This window comes from Strix uralensis, chromosome 4 (assembly GCF_047716275.1).
Source record: "Strix uralensis isolate ZFMK-TIS-50842 chromosome 4, bStrUra1, whole genome shotgun sequence".
NCBI lineage: Eukaryota > Metazoa > Chordata > Aves > Strigiformes > Strigidae > Strix > Strix uralensis.
The window spans coordinates 17,116,875-17,136,790 of record NC_133975.1 but is presented as its reverse complement, the minus strand read 5'-3'; the positions used below and the strand labels follow the sequence as shown (position 1 = coordinate 17,136,790).

Sequence of the window (19,916 nt, the reverse complement as noted above, 5' to 3'; positions counted from 1 at the left end):
ATTTCATTGATGTCAGTAGGATGGTGCATGAATGCAGAGCCTGCACCAATAGGTTTTATTGTGATACTGAAACTCAATGACTATTTCAGGGTTCAGTACTTCTATCATATAGTGCTCTCAAGTTTTGTGTGTTAACAACACAGAAAATTTTACCAGCATGGATGCTGGTAAAAACACTCTGCAACTTGTGCAAGAAGTTTTAGTTGAAATAAAGCCTTTATGAAATTTATGTGGCTCAGAAATGAATCTTTGTGAGCTTTTGTCAATCTCTAGTGAAACTAATACTATTTGCTGCTCCTCATCTGTCTATATTTCCAACACCCCAATTTGTAACTCAGAAAATTAGTTTGGCTTGCTGTAAATATGAGTAATCTCTTACAGCAAATAAATGATAGTTGCCTTTACCTATCCGTAGTTAGCATTTCCTTAAATCAGCTATACACTTTCATAGCTAATAATACAACAATATTACTGTAGATCAGATTTCTATTGCAGTTGAAAAAGATAAGGCTGAATGTTATGTTAGTATGAAAGAGTCTGATTTCATTACCGTCTCTAATTCTAATCACTTTTATGGAATAATTAATACCGTATGCAGAAATGTATTTCAGGAATCCAGCTATTCTCTGACAGAAATGGGAAATGACAGGAGGATATATGATCTAGGTACACTGATATTTCAATATGTGTAAACAGACAAGCTTGAGAAACTCAAATACTAGAAATTGCAACTATTAAAATACTTTGAACTGAATATTACATCTCGGGTGTATTTGGGGGGGTGGATGGGCAAAATTTGCTAGTTCAGTAAGTTTTTTCAGCCTTCTGAGAAGTTAACTGATGTCTGGTAACTTAGATGGCTCTTGTCAACTGCATTATACACAGCAGAAGCTGCTTATTGAAACTGTCACGTATATGGTGTTTGCAGCCTGATCTACTGTTTAAAAAATTTTTCAATGTATGGCAAGTTTGGACTCTGTTTAAGTTTTGGTGTATGAAAGAAATACAGGTTGTTAACTGATTCATGATTTATTTCACGTTTCTTTAGACATAACTTTTCTAGGCATATTTGCAGCACTTGGAGTATCAAGTCTAACCTGTCTGGGGTCTTTAAATATTCTGTGAATTAATATAAGTATCTTGTGAAATGTTCTTTTGTATATTTAGCCTTAATTTTTTGTTTCTGAACAAAAAACCAACAAAAAAAACCCCAAACCCAACCAACCAAGTAATTTTTTTTTTCCCCACTGATTTCAGTTGGTCTTCGATTGGTTATTGTCAAAATCTACGCCACCTTGATCTGTCTGGATGTGAAAAAATCACAGATGTGGCTATAGAGAGGATTTCCAGAGCACTAGGTATCATATCAACTCACCATACCAGAGGTGTTCTGAAAAGCTGCAGAAACAGGAATGCTAAGACTTTGTGGAAAAACAGAGAGATTACTCTGCAGTCCAGCAGGAAGTATAATTGTTTGCGTGAAATCAACAATGAAAACCTCTTTGAGGGAGGAGCTAGTGAACAGCATTGGACTAAACCTGATGGCTCGGAAGACTTCAATTCTGCTTATGTGTGGATGCTAGATGCAGATGATTTAGCTGACATTGAAGATGCTGCGGAGTGGAGACACAGAAACGTTGAAGGATTTTGTCTCATGGAACCAACATCCCATATTAATTGTTCTGCTTCATGCTACAATAGAGACATTTATGGATTAAGGACTAGAGGGTGGCAGCAGCACTGTGCTTCAACTGACTTGATTTACTGCGGTCACTCATTTTGTTGTGCTGGGACAGCACTAAGAACTATTCGAGCACTTCCAGAGTCCTCTGCACTGTGTAAAAAACCAAGAAGGACTAAGCAGTCAGAGAAAAAAGACTCTGCAGACTCTGGGAGTGAAAAAACAGATGAAGAGACTGCACGAGTTCTTCAGTTTCTCAGTCTGTCTGGATGTTACCAGATCACAGATCGTGCTCTCAGGTGAGGAGACATTTTTGAGGTATTTTGGTGCAGTACATTTTTTCTGATTTTTATTTGTTGGGACATTCTGGGGTGAATTTCCCTCGTTTCAGTAGAAACATTTTTATTGAAGAAACTCTGGTAAGTCTTTTCATCTTAAAATATTTATAGTACCAGACTTGAAAACTTTCTCTAGCTTTTCCTTTGGGGATTTAAAAAAAACCCCAAACCTTTTAGATGTATCCTCTGAAGTCAAGTATTTTTGTGAGTGTGTTGTTCTAGGCAGTATTTATGCTTTTAGATTTGATCTTTAGTGATTTCTTGTTAGGAAACTGTATTGATTCACCAATTCTTTCATTATGCCTGTCAGTAGGCTTGTTACTCCCAGTTTTATAAAGTTTCATCTTATTTAGCCTGTCTGGATAATGACATAATTTATGGACAGGCTGAATCAATGGGCCAAGGCCAACTGTATGAGGTTCAACAGCGCTAAGCGCCAGGTCCTGCACTTGGGTCACAACAACCCCATGCAACACTACAGGCTTGGGGAAGAGTGGCTGGAAGGCTGCCTGGTGGAACAGGACCTGGTGTCTTGGTCAACAGCCAGCTGGACTTGAGCCAGCAGTGTGCCCAGGTGGCCAAGAAGGCCAATGGCATCCTGGCTTGTATCAGAAATAGCGTGGCCAGCAGGACTAGGGAAGGGATCATCCTCCTGTACTCGGCACTGGTGAGGCTGCACCTCAAATACTGTGTTCAGTTTGGGCCCTTCATGACACGAAAGACATGAAAGGTCTAGAGCACAAGTCTTAATGAGGAATGGCTGAGGGAACTGAGGTTGTTTTAGTCTGGAGGAGGCTGAGGGGAGATCTTATTGCTCTCTACAGCTACCTGAAAGGAGGTTGTAGCGAGGTGGGTGTTGGTCTCATCTCCCAATTAACAAGTGATAGGGTGAGACGAAATGGCCATAAATTGTGCCAGGGGAGGTTTAGATTAGATATTAGGAAAAATTTCTTTCCCGGAAGGGTTATCAAGCATCGGAACAGGCTGCCCGGGGAAGTGGTTGAGTCACCATCCTTGGAGGTGTTCAGAAGACATGTAGATGTGGCACTTAATGACAAGGTTTAGTGGTGGACTTAACAGTGTTAGGTTCATGGTTGAGGATCTTAAGGGTCTTTTCCAACCTAAATGATTCTGTGTCAATTTTGTATGTGTAGAACATCATGTTAAATAAGACTTCATGTAACAGTTAAAGGAGGAGAAAAAATAGTTGACTTGAACATTGAGATGGCTTCAAGAGTTACAAACTTTCCCATGTGTCGTAATATTTGCCACTGATTTTGCATTGTGTCAGAAAAATGTAGTTATTGCTTCATAATGAAAATGGGATAAGGCTGAAGTACTTGCAGCCACGTGCTCGGGTGTGCTGTGGCACTTAGGGCTGTTGGAGTGGGGAGACCTCATGCCTACCTGTGATGTATGCTGTAGTCAACTGAAAAAGTGTGAGGCACTGCTGGCATTCATTTGTCTCTTCATCCCCATTTGATCTTCAGAAGTACCAGCTATTCAGATGTCTCCCATAGTGGTGGTTCTGACACACACTCTTTTCACTCACCAGTGTTAGCCTTGATCAGACTAAGCTTCAGATAGCTGTGTTTTGTGATTGAGCTTGTTGCTGTTCAAGTGTTAGAGTGGACTGGTACTGCTGAGTTTCATTACGTGCTGATTAGGTGTGTAGTTTGCATGTTACTGGTCTGGGTTTTTTTCATGACTTGGTAATCTAGGACCAAAGAGAGATTTGGTCATTGAGTCATGGGAAGGGTTTAGTTGTGGTGTTAGTTTCCCATTGGAGTTTTTTGGATAAAAGACAGTATTTAAAAGCTGAGAGTGTGCTGCAACAAGTGCTTCTTGCACTCACCAAAAATAGTTTGAGTCCCTGAGGAAAGAGAATAAAACCTCCTAATAAGAAACACTTGCCAGTTCATTTCATAGCAGAGTTGTTAACTGATAGCTGGTTTTGTGGTCAATAGTTCTGCCTGCTGACAGGAGAAAGTTGTAGTGATGCTCTGAAGGCATTTTCAGTTACATGTTCTGGTTTGAATCTGTAGCTTGATGATTCAAGTCCGGTGTTTTTTTCAGGTGGGTGAGCTTGTCTGTGATTGAACTTGGGCTAGCTGCCCTGTGAGCTCTCAGAGAAGCAAGCACACTAACACGGAGTGATTGCTCAGGTGTGATACATCCATGAGGCTGTTGCATCAGCAGCCAAACTCTCTTGCACTCAGAGGAAAAATAGAGAATTCTACTTGAATAAAAACATGGTGTGTTGGCAGAGAGAGGCTCTGCTGTCAGTCCTAGGAAGATACAAATCTGGATTCCAAAATAATTTTAACCAAAAAAAAAAAAAAAAGGCAGTCAAACTTGGGAGTGTCATGTTTTTGGGGTGGGTTGAGGAATATACATCACCTTGAAAGAGTTGCCAAAATCAGTGGTGTTTTGGAGAAGAATGTCTTGGCAGCTCTTTGAAATACTTGGTCATCTCTGGAGTCATTCATAACAAAGTGATTTACCATTTAAGTCTGTCAGAAGGAATTGTTAGTTTCTGTAGAAATGGGTTCATTTTTCAGGTCTGTTATGCAGCTTCAGGGGTGATCCCCTTTATAGGGTATGAAACTGCCAGATTTAAAACTACATGGTTTATTAGAGGTATGTTTTTTGTTACAAGAGACAATTAAGCCTGTGACAAGACAACACAGTCTAGTGTTCAGGCTCTTAACACCTCTCTTCTGTCTGTTAACAGGGCATTGACTCTGGGAGGAGGACTGCCACATTTGGAACACCTTAACCTCTCGGGTTGTCTCACTGTAACTGGTGCAGGCCTGCAGGATTTAGTTTCTGCATGCCCTTCTCTAAACGATGAACACTTTTACTACTGTGACAACATTAACGGTAATGTCTTTTTATGAAGATTGATGCTTTTCTGGGGAGCGATGTTTGGTGTAAGGACACTTTAAAACAAAACATAAAGAGCTATCAAAACTCCACTTTTTTTTTTTCTTGACTGTGTAGCACCGAGTTTCACAGATTAATTATGAAATGACAATTGTTAAGTCAGTTCTTCCTCATTTGTTCTTCTGGGTTTTTTTTTTACACTAGTACAGTTCTGTGTTACCTGTAGTCCATGTATCTCATCGTTGAGTTTAGCATAAGTAATAGGGGCAAGAAAGTAAGTCTCCATATAGCTAATACATACTTACCTTCTACATATCTTCCTTGTAAACCATGCAATTGTATGTTTTCTTTATGGTCATAACTTCAGACAGAGGATTCATTAGATTGGTACCAAAGCGGTGATTTTTATGAAAGGAATGACTTGTATTTTGCCCTGCAAACCTACCATATTGCATATTGGATTAGGATATTTTTGATCCTACCATCATGTGTCTTTATGGAAAATGTAATTTAGTTTTTTTGGTTTTGCTTGAGTCAGTAAGTTAGGGATGGATCTAAGCTGGAGAAGTATCTGGATAAATGCATAAAATACGTCTGTGGTGGTGCAAGTCTTTTCAGTGTTTACCACACTGGAATTCAGTCTATTATGTTTAGCACAGTAAGCATTCATAGCATTAGAGATGGGAACCATGGTGTGACTTGTATTCTATGTGTGAATTTAAAACAGGTAAGTGCAATAGAAGGGAAGGGAAAAGGAGGCTAATAACTGAGTTCACAGGATTATAAGAGCTAATTGTGTGTAAAACAAAATTATATTCCTTGGTAGTTCATGGTGTTCAGCTCAATAATTTGCATCTATATTGAGATGCAGCCACAGCGGGGGTAGAGGATGCCAGAGCTTTGGTACTGCAAATAAATCTCTACTGACATTTGGGTATTCAATCCATTGAAATTGGTATAAGATGATGCACTTGGATTGGATCCTAATATTAGAAGTGAAAGTATTAAATCATATTTTTCTTCCATAACTTTTGCACTTCCTCATGCACTTTTTTGACACTACTGTTTTTTTCAAGATGCTTGCTTTTTGTTACTTGCTTCCATTCCATCCAGACTACAGCTTTTAAAAATCTTCTAGCATTTCAACCTAAAAATTTTAAGGTTCCTTTTTTAAAAATCCTTCACTGACTTTCTTTCCTGCATTATGTTGAGTTTAAAGATGTCGTCAGAGACCAGTTAAAAGCCTTTTTCTTTTACATCTGATTCCTTGCTATTTTTCCTCTGTTTTTGCTTCTGTCAGTAATACCAGATTTGATGTTCTGGTTTGTCTTCAGACATTTGTTTCTCCCCTTGTCCCTAAAATACACTGTGTCGTCTTAGCATTAGTTTACAAAGCCAGAATCTCTTGTGTGAATCCACCACTTTAAAGCTTGGCTGTTCTGTAATATCCTCAAGAAATTATTTATATTTACTCTGTAAAGTTGTCCTGATCCTCTTCCTGTTTATTTCTTTCCTTTTACTGCCTGCTGGAGCTGTGAGCCTATAAGCTCTGCTTGGTTCTGTAAAGCATCTTGCATGCCTTTGGATGGACAGCTACTCCTGTAGAGAGAAATCAACAGGAGAGTGAGGCTGTAATGGTCTGACTTCTCACATCTGTTGAGAAATAATAGCATCTCAGAAGGTTGTGGCTGTCTTCTTCCTATCAAAGGAAGTTGATAAAAACTTAAAGGGATGTCCTAAGCAAAATTATGAAATGGAAAATAACCTTTTATAACTGAATCCCCTGCAGTTTTATCTGGGTACTGTTCTTTGTATTTTCACTCAGACTTCATTGTGATAGGGGTGTTCAGTGTGAAACTAATGCTTTATTCCACTCTGTGGGCAGCAGGATTTCTGAAAGAGCTTGAACTATTTCTATATCATTTGGTATTTCTAAAGTAACTGTAGGGAAAGTTGATAGCTTTTTCATTTAAATCAATAAGTATCTGAAGCTGTTTGTTTCTTTGCACATATATAGATTGTATTATTAACTGCTGCACTAAGATTACTGATCTGTAAGCATGTAGAGAATAATTTCATCATTTTCTTTGCCCACCAGCTTATCAGGGATTGTTTTCGGGGAAGGAGATATGTTCTGGGATCATGTTGGAAAAACCCGTCAGTCTTGCAGAACAAAAAATGGAGCCAACAGCATGGAATTTAGCCATCTTTGAATAATAAAGATACCACTTTGTCGTCTATTGATAATTAAGGGCTTTACTTTTCACCTACAGCCTGTTTTAATTTTTTTTTTTTTTTCTATAAACACTGAGCCTAATAGGGGCCCTTACACACAGCTTCATTGGGTTTTCTTTGTGGAGGGCTTGCTGGACTTGTTTAGTAGGCATGTTTGTTTCCAATTTTTGGATTTTCATTGCAATGCTGGTCTAACCGTAGTTGCTTTACCTTTTTAGTAGACTAAAACTAAAGAGGTAGAGCAGCTGTGGTTAGACAGACTCAGTTCACAGACTGCTGTTGCACAGCAGTAATATGATGCAGTTTTTATGAGCAGAGACCATGAATTTGTGCACACTCCCAAATTTATTTTCAGTTTGTTTACTGTTAGTATGACTTCAATTCTTGGTTTGCATACTAATGTTTAGGATCTCTACCTATGTTTTGCTTAACACTGGAGACTTGGAGTTAGTGCTCAGCTGCAGCTGAAATCAAATCTGTCAGTATACACCCCTTCTAATTGATGATTTTGTTCAACATCTAAAACTTTTGGTTGTAGAGCACACTGAACTCTGAGAAGAATTCAATGTTTGAGTTGCTTCTTGCCACTTAGATGTTTAGCTGTTTTGTCCAGTTGTGTTCAATCTCCTTACTGTATTCTCAGTTTTAAAGCCTGGAGTGCTGTCAGCTTCAGGCTTAGGAAAATGGGGCTCCCTAATCTCTGCAGCAGTACCTCTTTGCAGCCTTTAGGTGTGATTCTGTTTCTAGAGGTTTTTTAATATAGTCCTCAGGTGCTGTAATTAAAGAAGTAGGACATTAATGAAATAAAGTTCTGGTGATTCTGATGATTCACTATTTTCTTCTGGCATTTAGAAATTAATTGGTCATAGTTTGATCTGTCTTCCAGATCAAACTATTTTTTTTCCTTTTTTTTGTCTCCCTCCTTTTTTTTTTTTTTTATTTTCCTAGATGGGTCAGGGATTCATCTTGCTGTAGACCACACGAATGTTTCTGCTGCCACAGGCGAGAGCTAGAACAAGTGGCCAGAGGGGTGGTGGCAGACAGTTGTCCTGTCTAGAGTGGTTCTTTCACCATGGTCTTGGTCTGCGTTGTCATGTATTCTTGGTGAAATGTCTAACTTCTGTCTAGGAAATTTTGACTAATTTTTGTTTCACTGGTACGTGTAACAAAATGAGTAATCAAATAGCTATGCTCCTTTCTTACATTGCAAGACGTGTTTATATGTATTTTATTTTAAAACACTGAGGGCTGTTCACGATGACTAAACAGACATCTCTTCTGGGTCATCTGAAGCATCTGAGTAATCAGACGTGCATGTAAAGAACATTACAATAATCCGGTTTAGAGGTAACTAAACAAGTAACATAGACTGGCAGGTTAGATGAGAATCTGATTAACTTTGCGTTCCCAGGTGAAACAGCCTAAAACACATTTAAGTTAGGCACTTCATTACTAGCACTTGTTAAGTCTGAAAGTGATTCCAGCCCCACTATAAGGTCTGAAATGGCCATCTCACTGGACAATATAAAAGGGTTTGTATACAGTTACCATATTGCTTAACGTGATGCATTGGTGAGGTGAGATGAATTTGGAGACCTTGTGTATAGAGTCCAAAGGAAACAGGAGAGAGTGTTTTTTGGCAAGATTAAAGAGGCCATTTGAACTTCGAGATAATTTGAAAACAAAGTCCAGTCCAAATGAGGCGAGTAGCAAAGACTGGGAAGATCAGAGATTAGGAAGCCAAAGGTCAGCTGTAGTAAATAAAGCTAGGGAAACAAAACCAGTCTCTGTGGCTATCAAAAGCAAAGGTATTTGAATTTAGCTATCTGTATCAAATGTAAAAAGCGCAAGCTAAGGCGGGCTAGGGCATTTATAGAGGAGATAAATGACCTGTGGTGGAAGAGATCAGTTGACATGTCAAAACATAAATGAAGTCAGTCATAACGAAATAGTCTTACTATTAAAACAACCAGTAGTGATGCTACCTTGTTGTAATAAGAGCATAAAATACCCTCCAAATTATGGGAATTGCCTGTATATGCTAAGAAAGAATACAGGGTGGCAGATTTCAGGAGATGTGATTTCAACCCTGAATATTTCATTTCATCAGAGTTCTTTATCAGAGGCTATAAAAGCAAAGCTGGTGGTGGTATGAGGATTGGACACAGGCCAAGAAATGCAGCATAGGAAGAAGGGTGAATTTTCAATATGATATGGTTAATGTAATTTGTAATTCATTGCCTAATAAATTAGGAAATGAACCTAAAAACTTTTCAGATGATGCAGTTTACTTAGAAGTTTCTAAATTTTTGAGATTTTTAAGTTGCTATAAGACTGGTTTAAATTTAAAAACTGAAAGCTAATTAAAGGATAGGAAGAAAGGGCAGGGCTTAATGGTCACTGTTCAGGATGGACTGGAATCTGGGAGGTGACATCTCTCTCCCTATTCCACCCCCCTGCAAGAGCTCTGTGCTGTGATCAGTCTTACTCAGCATTTCCATTGCTGTTGGGGTCTAAGAAATGCACATGGTAATTTCCAAGTTTTGAGTGGTACTGAGCTGCCTCAAGTAACAATACTGGTGCTGAAGACTTCCAGAAGAACTTCTTATGAGCTTGAATACAGCTGTATGTATGGTTATGTGTTTGGGTGGTTGGGAATAATCAAACTGTGCATGAAACTGAATTCAGAGCTGGCAGTTGCAGTGTGGAGACAAATGATTTCAGAGCGCTGTTGGTGCTAATTCTGAGATGTTTCCTGTTTGCAGCAGCAGCCAAAAAAGCCACCAATGTTATGCATCATCAGGGTGTTGAGAACAAGATAGAGGGTGTTGCTGCATGGTCCTGGAAGCCTTGGGGCACTTCCATGTTGAGTACTGCATGCGGTTTTGGTCTCCCCATCTTGAGGAGTGCATGTAATGAAGTTACAGAAGGTACAGAAGAGGTCTGCTAAAAAGAGTTAGGGAACTGAGCAGCTGTCTTGCAAGGAGACACTCAAAAGGCTGGAGTCTGGGAATGAGAAGGCTGAAAGGGAGATGACTCTTTACAGAACTGGGAAAGTGGTAGGTGAGGTGAATGTACAACAGTGACTCTCCAAATTCTGCAGCATTAGACTTCAGTGACAGTAGATCAAGTGGGTAGGTGATTGATTTAAAGCAGATGCACAATGTAGTGAACTTCTGGAACTTGGTCCTGTGGGAAATTGTGTAAGCAGTTAGTATCAGCAGGTTTAAAAAGCGGTTAAACAAATGCATGCACAACTGAGCCATAAACAAATACTAAAGGGAATGGGTTTTAATGTTGATGTTGCTAATACAGCAGTTAGGGATGCTGGGAAGACATAGAAGGTATGCACAATAGGCTTGTATAGTCTCCCTAGATAACACTTGCTGTTGCCAGTGATGAAGGCAGGGTTAGATGGGACCATCGGTCAGACCTAGAAGGGCAGTTTTTATGTTCCAGTTATGAGCATGAGGAAGAACACTCTTAAAATGAGCAAGAAGAGGATGGAAAACAATATTGAAGTATAGTGAGTATTCCCTTGGGATGCGGTTCTGTATGTTTTGTTAACAAGCATTTTATGAGAAATGTGGAAGTTGCTTCAAAATTACTGATGTGCTGCTTAGCTGTGGCAGTGATGAGGAGGGTCAGCTACGACTTGGAAAAAAGCTGCTGCACAGAACATGTTCTGCTAAACCAGCTATTCAGAAGCACCGAGTCTTCTTTTTAAAGGATTTATGAAGAAGCTTTCAAACTCTAGCTCGTAAGTGACTTGGAGGATTAAAATTTAGTTCAGGTGAATAGAAAGATTTGAAAAGGAAAATGAGTTTACTGAGAAATGAAAAGTTTACTATTTTGCATACTGTAACCATTGTCCTTCATTCTAGCTTCAGGTTTGTTTTATTCAGTCTCATGCATATTAACTTAATTACCTTGTAGAATATTGCCCATCGGTGTGTGGCACGAAGCAGAAAGCTGACTTCCAGACACCAGGTTCTTGGAAATTAATTGAATTATGACTTTAAATTACTGTTCAAGGGGAAAAAACAAGCCAGACGTAGCATGGTGCCCTAGTTCATTACATGATTTTGCTAGTCTTTTCTAAATGTATTAAAACCACCTTAAATATTATTTGATTTGTCTCAAATACAATGGGGGGGAAATTTGGGTTGTCCTGGTTAGGTCTTTACCAGCTTGTTTTAGTTAACTCATCAACCCACTTCCAATTTATGTTGGGTGCCAGAGTTCAGCCAACCTGAATGTAAATGTTTGTGTGTCTGAAGCAGGCATATGGCTGCAGGAAATAAAATCCTGTATTAATAAATGTAATAGTTTCTTATCTCATGATCACTTTTAACATTTCAAATTAAAGGGGTAACAGTAAGCGAAGGTAAGTGGAGGTGGGTAGAATTACAGTGTTGGTTTGTACTGTCTGTACTCACTTTTTCTTTTTGAATGGCTAGTTTTTACCCTTCTGGCTTCTGATAACTGCAGTGATACTAAAGGTGATTTTAGTTTTTGAATTTCCAGTCAGAGTACGTGAGGTCTAGCCAACCATGAAGTGTTCATGGAGGGGGGAAAAAAAAAACCTTCCATGCTAAAAAACTGTCTATTATAGTACAAATAGCTTTGGAGATTATGGTTTCTTTTGGTAATGGCATGAAGTCATCATCTGAATTTGAAAAATGGGAATATGCATTGTGAAAATATACCTCAATTCTGAAAGCTAGCTGGGAGAGCTTGCTTAAACTTGCTCATTTAGTGTTGCTCATCGTACATCTGTGTCATTTTAAATGTGTTATCTTCATGGGACTAAGCTATCGGAGCAAAAATCTCTTGAAAAATAACTGATCCAATTGAAGTTTTTATATTGGGATAGTACTGGCAATGTTTCAGACTTCACAATGCTGAATGAAGTTTAGTGTATCAAAAAAAAAGGAGACACTTTCTGAATTACCGGGCTATGAGAATTCTGAATCTGAATAAATGGCCTTTTCTTCTTTTCACATTTGTTCTGTTTTTGTGCAGGTCCTCATGCTGAAACCGCCAGTGGATGCCAGAATTTGCAGTGTGGTTTTCGGGCCTGCTGCCGCTCTGGCGAATGACCGCTGACTTCTGATCTTTCAGTCTACTTCATTTAGCTGAGCAGGCTTCCTTTCATGCACTTTACTTACAGTTTGCATCTTGTGTTAACAATCCTTGGAGTGAGATTTGTTATACTAGGCTGACCCTGCCCACAACTTCAAAATCTTAATTATGAGTGTACTGTACAGTGTTGTAACAATCTCACAATCTCATTTGGTTTGAAGGGTGTTGGGTTTTGTTTTACTTAATTTGGGGAAGATGGGAAAACACTCAGATTTTCTTTTTTTTTGGCCACTTTCTTCCAAGTTTGGCACTTAAATATACTTTACTGGATTATTTTGTGTTAAGTGAATGTTTTTTTTATTTTGAATCCGTAAGTACAGTATAAAGCTCTGCAGAGAATTTGAAATGTATTGTTTGCATTTGGGTAACAGTTATACATCTTTAGGAGCCTTGTTTCTTCCCCTTTCCTCTCATCCTCAAGTCGTTCTTTATATTGCAAAACTAGGGAAATTCCCACCTTCCTTTTGCATTTGGTTTTGTATTTGGGCTTGAAAGACATACTCAAATAAAACATTCCCACCAATAAAAAATTGATGTAGCAGTTGACTATGTATGCTTTTCAGGTGTAATATCCAGGTGCACTGCGCCAGTAGGCTGCAGAGATTGGGTGGGTGGGTGTTGTGGTGGTTGCAGAGCTGTGAACCTTGCAGTGTGTGTGGGGTTTGTCATGTTTTTTTCTTCTCATGACTGTGTTAAGATGCATTTTTGAAACAGCCTCCAAGGAAGTCAGTTTTCATTAATATGAAATCCATGGAAGACAACAATACATTTTCTGCATTGCTTTGATTTTTAAGAAGACTGCTCGCTGAACAGTAGACTAACAGGGAGGGAGAGAATCCATTGTTGGGCTGAGTGAGACCTGTGCTAGGAAGAGAGATGAGTAATGTATGAGTAGTGCCCAAGTGTGTGGGTCAGGCAGTATGGGGAAGAGCCCATTGCAAGAGGAAGTGAGTACTGTAGCCCATGTTAAGTTGCCAACTTTAATGGCCACTGCTCATGAGTGGCATAGTTGCAGGGTGTTTCTCTCTCAGGCAGAGCTAGGGGTAGGTGGCAGCCTTTGTAGAAAGCAGACAGGTTTTTTTCCCCCCATTCTGCCTAATTCTGAAGGTTGACAATATGTCAGGCTAGTAATTTTTGCCTGTTTTACTAATTGGATAAATTCTTCTGAGTAGTATTTATTTAGGACAGCAGTCACGGTGACAGATGTAGCTTTCAAGATTCTTGGTGTCTGGAAAGTCAGCTTGCAGGCATGGCTGGAGATTACAATAAACAGCAGGTTTTGATACTGTCTTACTCCCACTAATACTGGAGTAGTAAGGTGAGAAAAATACTAATGCATGTAGTGTTGGTGCAGAGTTGGCTGTTCATGGTTAACAGCTGAATGTGGGCTGGAGGCAGAATGTGCAGTGCTCAGTTAGAAGCCTACAGAAGAGGGATAAAAGGATATTCCATTATTCCAGCAACTGTTGCTTCAATTAAGCTGCATTAAATTTACTTTGGTGCCCAAAGGTTAGAGTAGATCCATGGCCATTTGTGCAATACTCACTGAGACAAGGTGAGAGTAGTAACAGGGTACATGGTGGCTTTCTTGCATCTGTCCTTGTTCTAGAACTCTTGTTTCTGAGGCTGGGAAGGGGAAGCTAGAGGTCCTTCTCCTTGCTGCTAGGTGCTGTTTTCTGTGCAGATTGGTAGAAACAGTTGAGGACTAAATCACAGCTGCACAAAATTCTGTCCACTTACTTACATGTGTTTCTTCCTCACCCTTCTCTGAAGGGGAATTGGACTAAACTCAGGAGAAGGCATCAGTGTTGTTCAGCAAAGCATCATGTGATGACATGCAAACAAACTCCTTTCTGGGGGAAGCTTATAGAGGGGAGCCTGTGGCAGCAACCCCAGGCTCTAAACCAAAGACTTTAGTGTCCAGTATTTATTAGATAGACTGAATCTAGTTTGGAGTTAAGCTCAAGAACAATCTTAAATTTGATATATTCTGATGAACATTCTTCCTAAGCTCAACCCACCATCATTTTCACTGGGAAGAGTTTGATTAGCAAGATTACTGCAGGAAAAGGGTATCTATCAGTATTAACAGTTAACACCACTATTTATATACTAATAAGTGAATCTGATTTTTAGTAAACTATTCTTTTGATAATCTTTACTAGGGTAACTTGCAGATAAGGATTTCAGACTCCAAAGTAATTTAATCACATTCTTGTATAAAATGAATGAACTTCCACTTCGGTTTTGGTATAAATATTTATTAAATACTTGTCTCAACTTCTAAAGAAAATGTCATCCTACACACTTCTAAAGGGTGCTGGCATATACAGACACTAAGTATGAAGCAGCCTCTTAAAAACTGAAGTATGGCCTTCACTGATGGCTCTTTGGTGCATAAAATTTATTCATGGCTAAACAGTCCTCATCTTCATTCAGGAACTTGGGTACTGGAAAAGTGTAACTATTTGTATTTGCCAGTGTCTTCCAAGAGGAAGAAGGTCTGTAGATTGAATAAGACTGATGACCTAAAAACTTAGTCTTCAAGGCATGATTCCAGGAACCAAGTTTCATCTGAAAACAAGGTGGCTAAACTTGACCATGCCACCACATGTGGGCATATGTAATGCTTTTAAGAGTTGATCTCCCCCTGGGAGCGATAAAATACTGCATAAAAATCACCTATTGGTACTGGAATTTTAAGCTGTCAGTCTCTCAGCACTAATAAGTAGTATCTTCAGTGGTGGTAGGGTGAATAAAGCTCATGTGTTTGCAGCTACTAAAAACCAGGTTCTCATTCAATTTTTAAAATACTTGGGATAGCTCAAATCAATAGTGTGAGAAATCTGTATGTTTGCCCCTATGTAAGAAAATGTCTTGAGGTATTCTGACTGGTCTGTACTACCTATTTCGAACAAGTGAAGCAACATAAATCCATACAGAGAGAACATTTTGGGGATAAGCATGAATATACACAGCTAGAGCAAATTCAACATTGAAAACATCAATGGTATGAACTCCTGTGCTGTGTACAGCTTCTATTAAAGGTCTCACTTCAGAAAATGGCATATGAATAGGAAATCCAGAGACCTGGGAAAAGGAAAGAAGAAAAAACATGTAAGATGAAAAGGTAAAGGCACCTGAATAAATACATCATTTTAAAAATCTGTTTTACTGTGCATGTAAATTTATCTTTTCTAGTGCTGGCCTGAGGAGATGCAATAAAAAAGCCTATTTTGTATTTCAGTACCACCTCCCTATTTCATATACTCCAGGCAAGCTTTTGACATTTTTCCTCTTTAGTCTGGCTTAAGTTTCAAGTGAAGATGTTTAGAAACCCACTAGAATAAAGTTATATTAATGAACACATAATGGCATAACTTCACTGCTTTTCTGCCTCTTAATTGTTTTTAATTCATTGTGTTCTGGGGATTTGCAGTGGCAAATGTCTCCTGCCCATACGACATCTCAGGTCCAACAGGAACTGAAACCTCAACTCATTTTGAAAAGTGCCATAGTTGTGTGCAATACTGTCACCACATGTCTTTTACATGAAAAGCAGAAGGACCTAACCTTCAGAACAGCCTGGAGGAAGAATGCATGGGTGCAGCTGCAGTGGATACTTAGGTAAATTTTACCCTGTCTTTAAAGAGTGGAGCAAAGAGTAAAAAACTGAAGTAAAGCATGTTGTGTGGGCTTCTGCACCTGTAAGTAAACTCTGTGCAGTGCTACTTCACTCCAGTGCCAGGTTCTTACTGAGCAGACTTGAGAGCTAATGCACTGATCAACCCATAAGCATCCAGTGCCAGTGGAGTGAGGGCACTTGTATTTACATATTGGACGTAGCGACTGTTGTGGTGCAGCATAATACAAGAACAGTGCAGCCAATTTATCTTTACGTTCTTATCTTTACTTTCAATGGAAAGTTTATGTTCAACATCTACAAGTGAAATAAAATAGATCATCGCTCCTTCACTCTCTAAATATTACACTGGTTTTAGTATAAAAGCTCTTGTGAGTTTTGGTGGTAGAGGAAATAAAGAGCCTAGGAGGCTCTCCTGTACCTCAGAGTAGTGATACTGAATCCTAGGGATTTAGATTTCTAGTTTTATGCGCAAGCCATACATGTCCACAACTGTACCCTGTAATCTCCTAGCTGTTTTTGCAGCTCTGCCTGATGGTCATCTTCTACATCTTTGCCTTGGTTTTGTTCCAGAAGCGGCAAAAAGTTACGTAGGGTAGAGGTACAGTATCTGTTCCAACGAGTTAGGTGCCTTGGTCTCCATTCCATAATCTTATCTTTTAATATTTTTTCAATCCTGCAATAAAACAGACATCATTATTACAATTCTAGTATTTAGTGGACATCTAAATTGATGTCCCTTGACACACTTAGTACAGATTATGGGGAACACAAGTGACCTCTGTTAAATTTACTGCCACATAAAAGCACAGAAAAGCAATGCCAACATAGCTATACACTGCGTGTTCAGTAACAGAATGGGAGACCAGGGGCTTAGAACCCTTTCTAGTTTACACTGTGTCCTCTCATCTCTCTACAGCATTTTGCTTATTAGGAAACTGCATAGCAATGATGAATCAGTTCTTTCTATGTGGCAATCTCTATTATCAAGAGAGAAAAAAGCCCCTGTGAACTACAGCTTCTGTTTTTTTATGGTTTGGGTTTTTTTTTTTTTTTAGGCCACTCTCGACTCAGCATTCAAAGCACGTTTTTAGGACCTATGTATAAATATGCTCCAGTGATCAGCACTGATAGCATTTGTTTTGGAGGTAGAATTACCTGCCCTGTAGTTCCACTGCAGCAGCCTTGTCTGAATGCTGGTAAACTAATTCTTCAGGCTACCAATAAATAAAACAAATATTAATATGTGCGATCTCTTCTTCATAAAACAGTGTAACTTCAGTAGTTAACTACCTTGGTGGTACTCACATGAGTTCACAATTATGCTAAATAATCTATTGTTTATTTATTGATTGAAACATGGTAAAAACTTTAATGTTTGCATTTTTTCCAGTGAACTTCAATTGCTTATACCTTTGACAAACTGTAGAGAAATTCCTGTTTGTTTAGTAAGGATGTGTGTACAGCTTGAAGTAATGCCTTCCTAGCTATAAGAAAAAAGTTGACATTTTCTTTATAATACCAAGCTACTACTTTAGATATGTTTGTGTTAAAGATTTGTCCCATTTTCTTCACTGTTGTCCTGAGATCTTACATGGACAGTTAGAGGACAACAGCTGTGCATTCATTCTGTATAAAACCAAATACTTTGCAGTATTCCTGCTTTCATTTTTTTTAAGGAGTGCCTGGGAAAATCCTTTTAAAACCCAATGCTATTGCATAAATACACTTAACCACAGAATTCCAAAGAACTTGGGCAGTGCTTCTTTATACTAAGTCTGTGATCTCTCAAACCCTCAAATAGAGTTGGTGATAGATCCATTAATACCTGAACGCTGCAGAGACCAGGGTAGGGCAAGCTTCTTGAAAAGAAAGACTTCCAAAGTTTTGGTTTGCTGATATCAAAATTTATCCTTACTGGGGAATCATATTCTTGCATATTAAACCAAATCTACAAGAAAACAAGTTTAACTTTGAGAATCTAATAGTAGCTATGGATCGTGGCAATAAAATACTATATAATCTTGACCCTCTACAGCAATTACCAGTCTTAGTTCATATGAAACAAGACAATCTTGTACAGTCACAGCTGATGAGCAAGTTCTGCATTCTCACATCAAAAGGGATGGTGCTGGTCTGTCATGTCTCATGCTTCTGAGTACGAGCAGAATTACTGTCTGCAGTTGGCAACTCTTCCTGCTGAATCTTTCTCTCCAGGATTTCCTTTTTCAACACCTCATCTATTGTGCACCATGGCAGTTTCTATGCTTTCAGAAACTTTCTGCCTTTACTATCACTTCAGCATCACGTGGTGTTGGGGTACAGTATACTCTCCCCCTGCTGCTACCGCTTAGAGGGTTTCCAGCCACACAGTGAATAATATATTGTGAACAGGCACTAATATTACTTGTATTTTATAGCAAATAAACAGGAGCACTTGATGCCAGTCAGAAAATCAATACAGTTTTTGTGCCCTGTAGTGCTACCTCTGTGTTTTGCACACTGAACCATTCAGAGCCGTGCTCACCATTATGTATGCAGCTCAAGTGACTCCTTTCAATATGATTTAATTTTTCAGTTACATTTCACCTGCAAACTATTAGCTTTGCTGAATTACTACTCCTCAGCTAAGCAGTGGTAAACTTAGGCCATCCAAGTTGGGAAATAGGTAAGTAAAACCTGTTAATGAAAATTATATGAATGGATGTCATGATCCACCTAAATGCTAATTAAAAAAATCTTATTTTAAGTATTTAAAGTAGCTGAAAAACATCCTTAAGACTGAGTAAAATCACTAATAACATGACAGCATAAATATAGTTACACTGATGAACAAAGGATGCTTAAGGTCAAGAAAACAAGTTATCAACTCTTACAGGTATAGAAATGTGACAAGACTGGGTACACTTACATTATCACAGCTGATCAGACAGTACACATTTTGTAAGGGGCAGAAAGTATCGTACTGCCCATAAAAACATCCAGTACTGGGATTCCAAATTACATACTGACTTTGTTCCAAAGTTAATACATATGCAGTTGATCCCTAGGAAGAAAAAAAAGCATGAGAAAGATATTTTAAAATTGGCTTAAAAGATAATATGCTTTATATTGTTTGGAATATTAAATTTTGCTTTTGAGATTAATAGTACTTTTTGGGGCAATCTGGTTGGAAGAATTTACAGGTTCATTACAATTCAACCAACTAACACTTACATAATAATGTGTTCTCTGTATCTTACGTGGCAGAGAAATGTTAGACATACGCAGCCCTGAGCCATTCTTAAAATACAGATTCTGAAAGTTGTCTCGGTTCAGCTACAAACTGATGTGAAATTCTATATACAGGTAGTGCCCCAAGTGTCATCCACAGGCAATCTCTGTGTTGAACAACTGCCACGTAGGCAGCATGCTTTGTGTCCCATCCATCAGCCTTCCCTCATACAGCCACATGAAGAATTTCCCAGCTCTCTTTTTGTATTCTCTATCAGGAATCCCTAAACTGCTCTTCTATTTTCTTGTTATTATCTCCCACATTTTCCAAGTACCTCGAAACACCTGGAATAATCCCCCTCCTTACAGCATGCATAAGCTAAATGCTTTATTAAGGACTACCATCTCCATCAGATTTGGACTGGAAGGAGTACCTGGTCCTGCTGCTGCAGTATCAGGGAATGCGCTAAAGAAACTAGTCTCGACAGGAATTTTTACCAAAATTCTGCTCAGCAAAACTTTCACATGTGCTCGCTAATTTGAGATACTAATGGTGGAAATCTGCATTATAAACAGCCTTACCACAGAATCACAGAATGGTTTGGGTTGGAAGGGACCTTAAAGATCATCTAGTTCCAACCCCCCTGCCACGGGCAGAGACACCTTCCACTAGACCAGGTTGCTCAAAGCCCCGTCCAGCCTGGCCTTGAACACTGCCAGGGAGGGGGCAGCCACAGCTTCTCTGGGCAACCTGATCCAGTGCCTCACCACCCTC

General features: G+C 39.0%; 2 protein-coding genes across 12 annotated transcripts in view; one reads left to right on the top strand and one right to left on the bottom strand.

Moving 5' to 3' along the window:
• Positions 1–12,815, top strand: part of FBXL5 (F-box and leucine rich repeat protein 5) — a 36,020-nt gene extending 23,205 nt beyond the window's left edge. The window contains exons 9-12 of one of the 3 annotated variants that reach the window (XM_074865804.1): positions 1,258–1,980; positions 4,754–4,902; positions 10,764–10,900; positions 12,166–12,815. In XM_074865804.1, coding sequence (XP_074721905.1) covers positions 1,258–1,980; positions 4,754–4,902; positions 10,764–10,867 — 976 coding nt within the window. In that variant the 3' untranslated portion in view covers positions 10,868–10,900; positions 12,166–12,815. Of the gene's footprint in view, positions 1–1,257; positions 1,981–4,753; positions 4,903–7,003; positions 7,153–10,763; positions 10,901–12,165 lie in introns of those variants that run through there. The other 2 variants (XM_074865805.1, XM_074865803.1) reach the window with 2 other exon arrangements.
• A 1,715-nt stretch (positions 12,816–14,530) lies between these two features.
• The window catches only part of CC2D2A (coiled-coil and C2 domain containing 2A), a 65,989-nt gene continuing 60,603 nt past the window's right edge, over positions 14,531–19,916 (bottom strand). For 7 of the 9 annotated variants that reach the window (XM_074865793.1, XM_074865794.1, XM_074865799.1 and 4 more), the window contains 5 exons: positions 18,840–18,974; positions 17,757–17,879; positions 17,087–17,145; positions 16,427–16,604; positions 14,531–15,375 (listed from right to left, as the gene is read on the bottom strand). In XM_074865793.1, the coding sequence (XP_074721894.1) occupies positions 15,187–15,375; positions 16,427–16,604; positions 17,087–17,145; positions 17,757–17,879; positions 18,840–18,974 (684 nt within the window). In that variant the 3' untranslated portion in view covers positions 14,531–15,186. Of the gene's footprint in view, positions 15,376–16,349; positions 16,605–17,086; positions 17,146–17,756; positions 17,880–18,839; positions 18,975–19,916 lie in introns of those variants that run through there. The other 2 variants (XM_074865796.1, XM_074865801.1) reach the window with 2 other exon arrangements.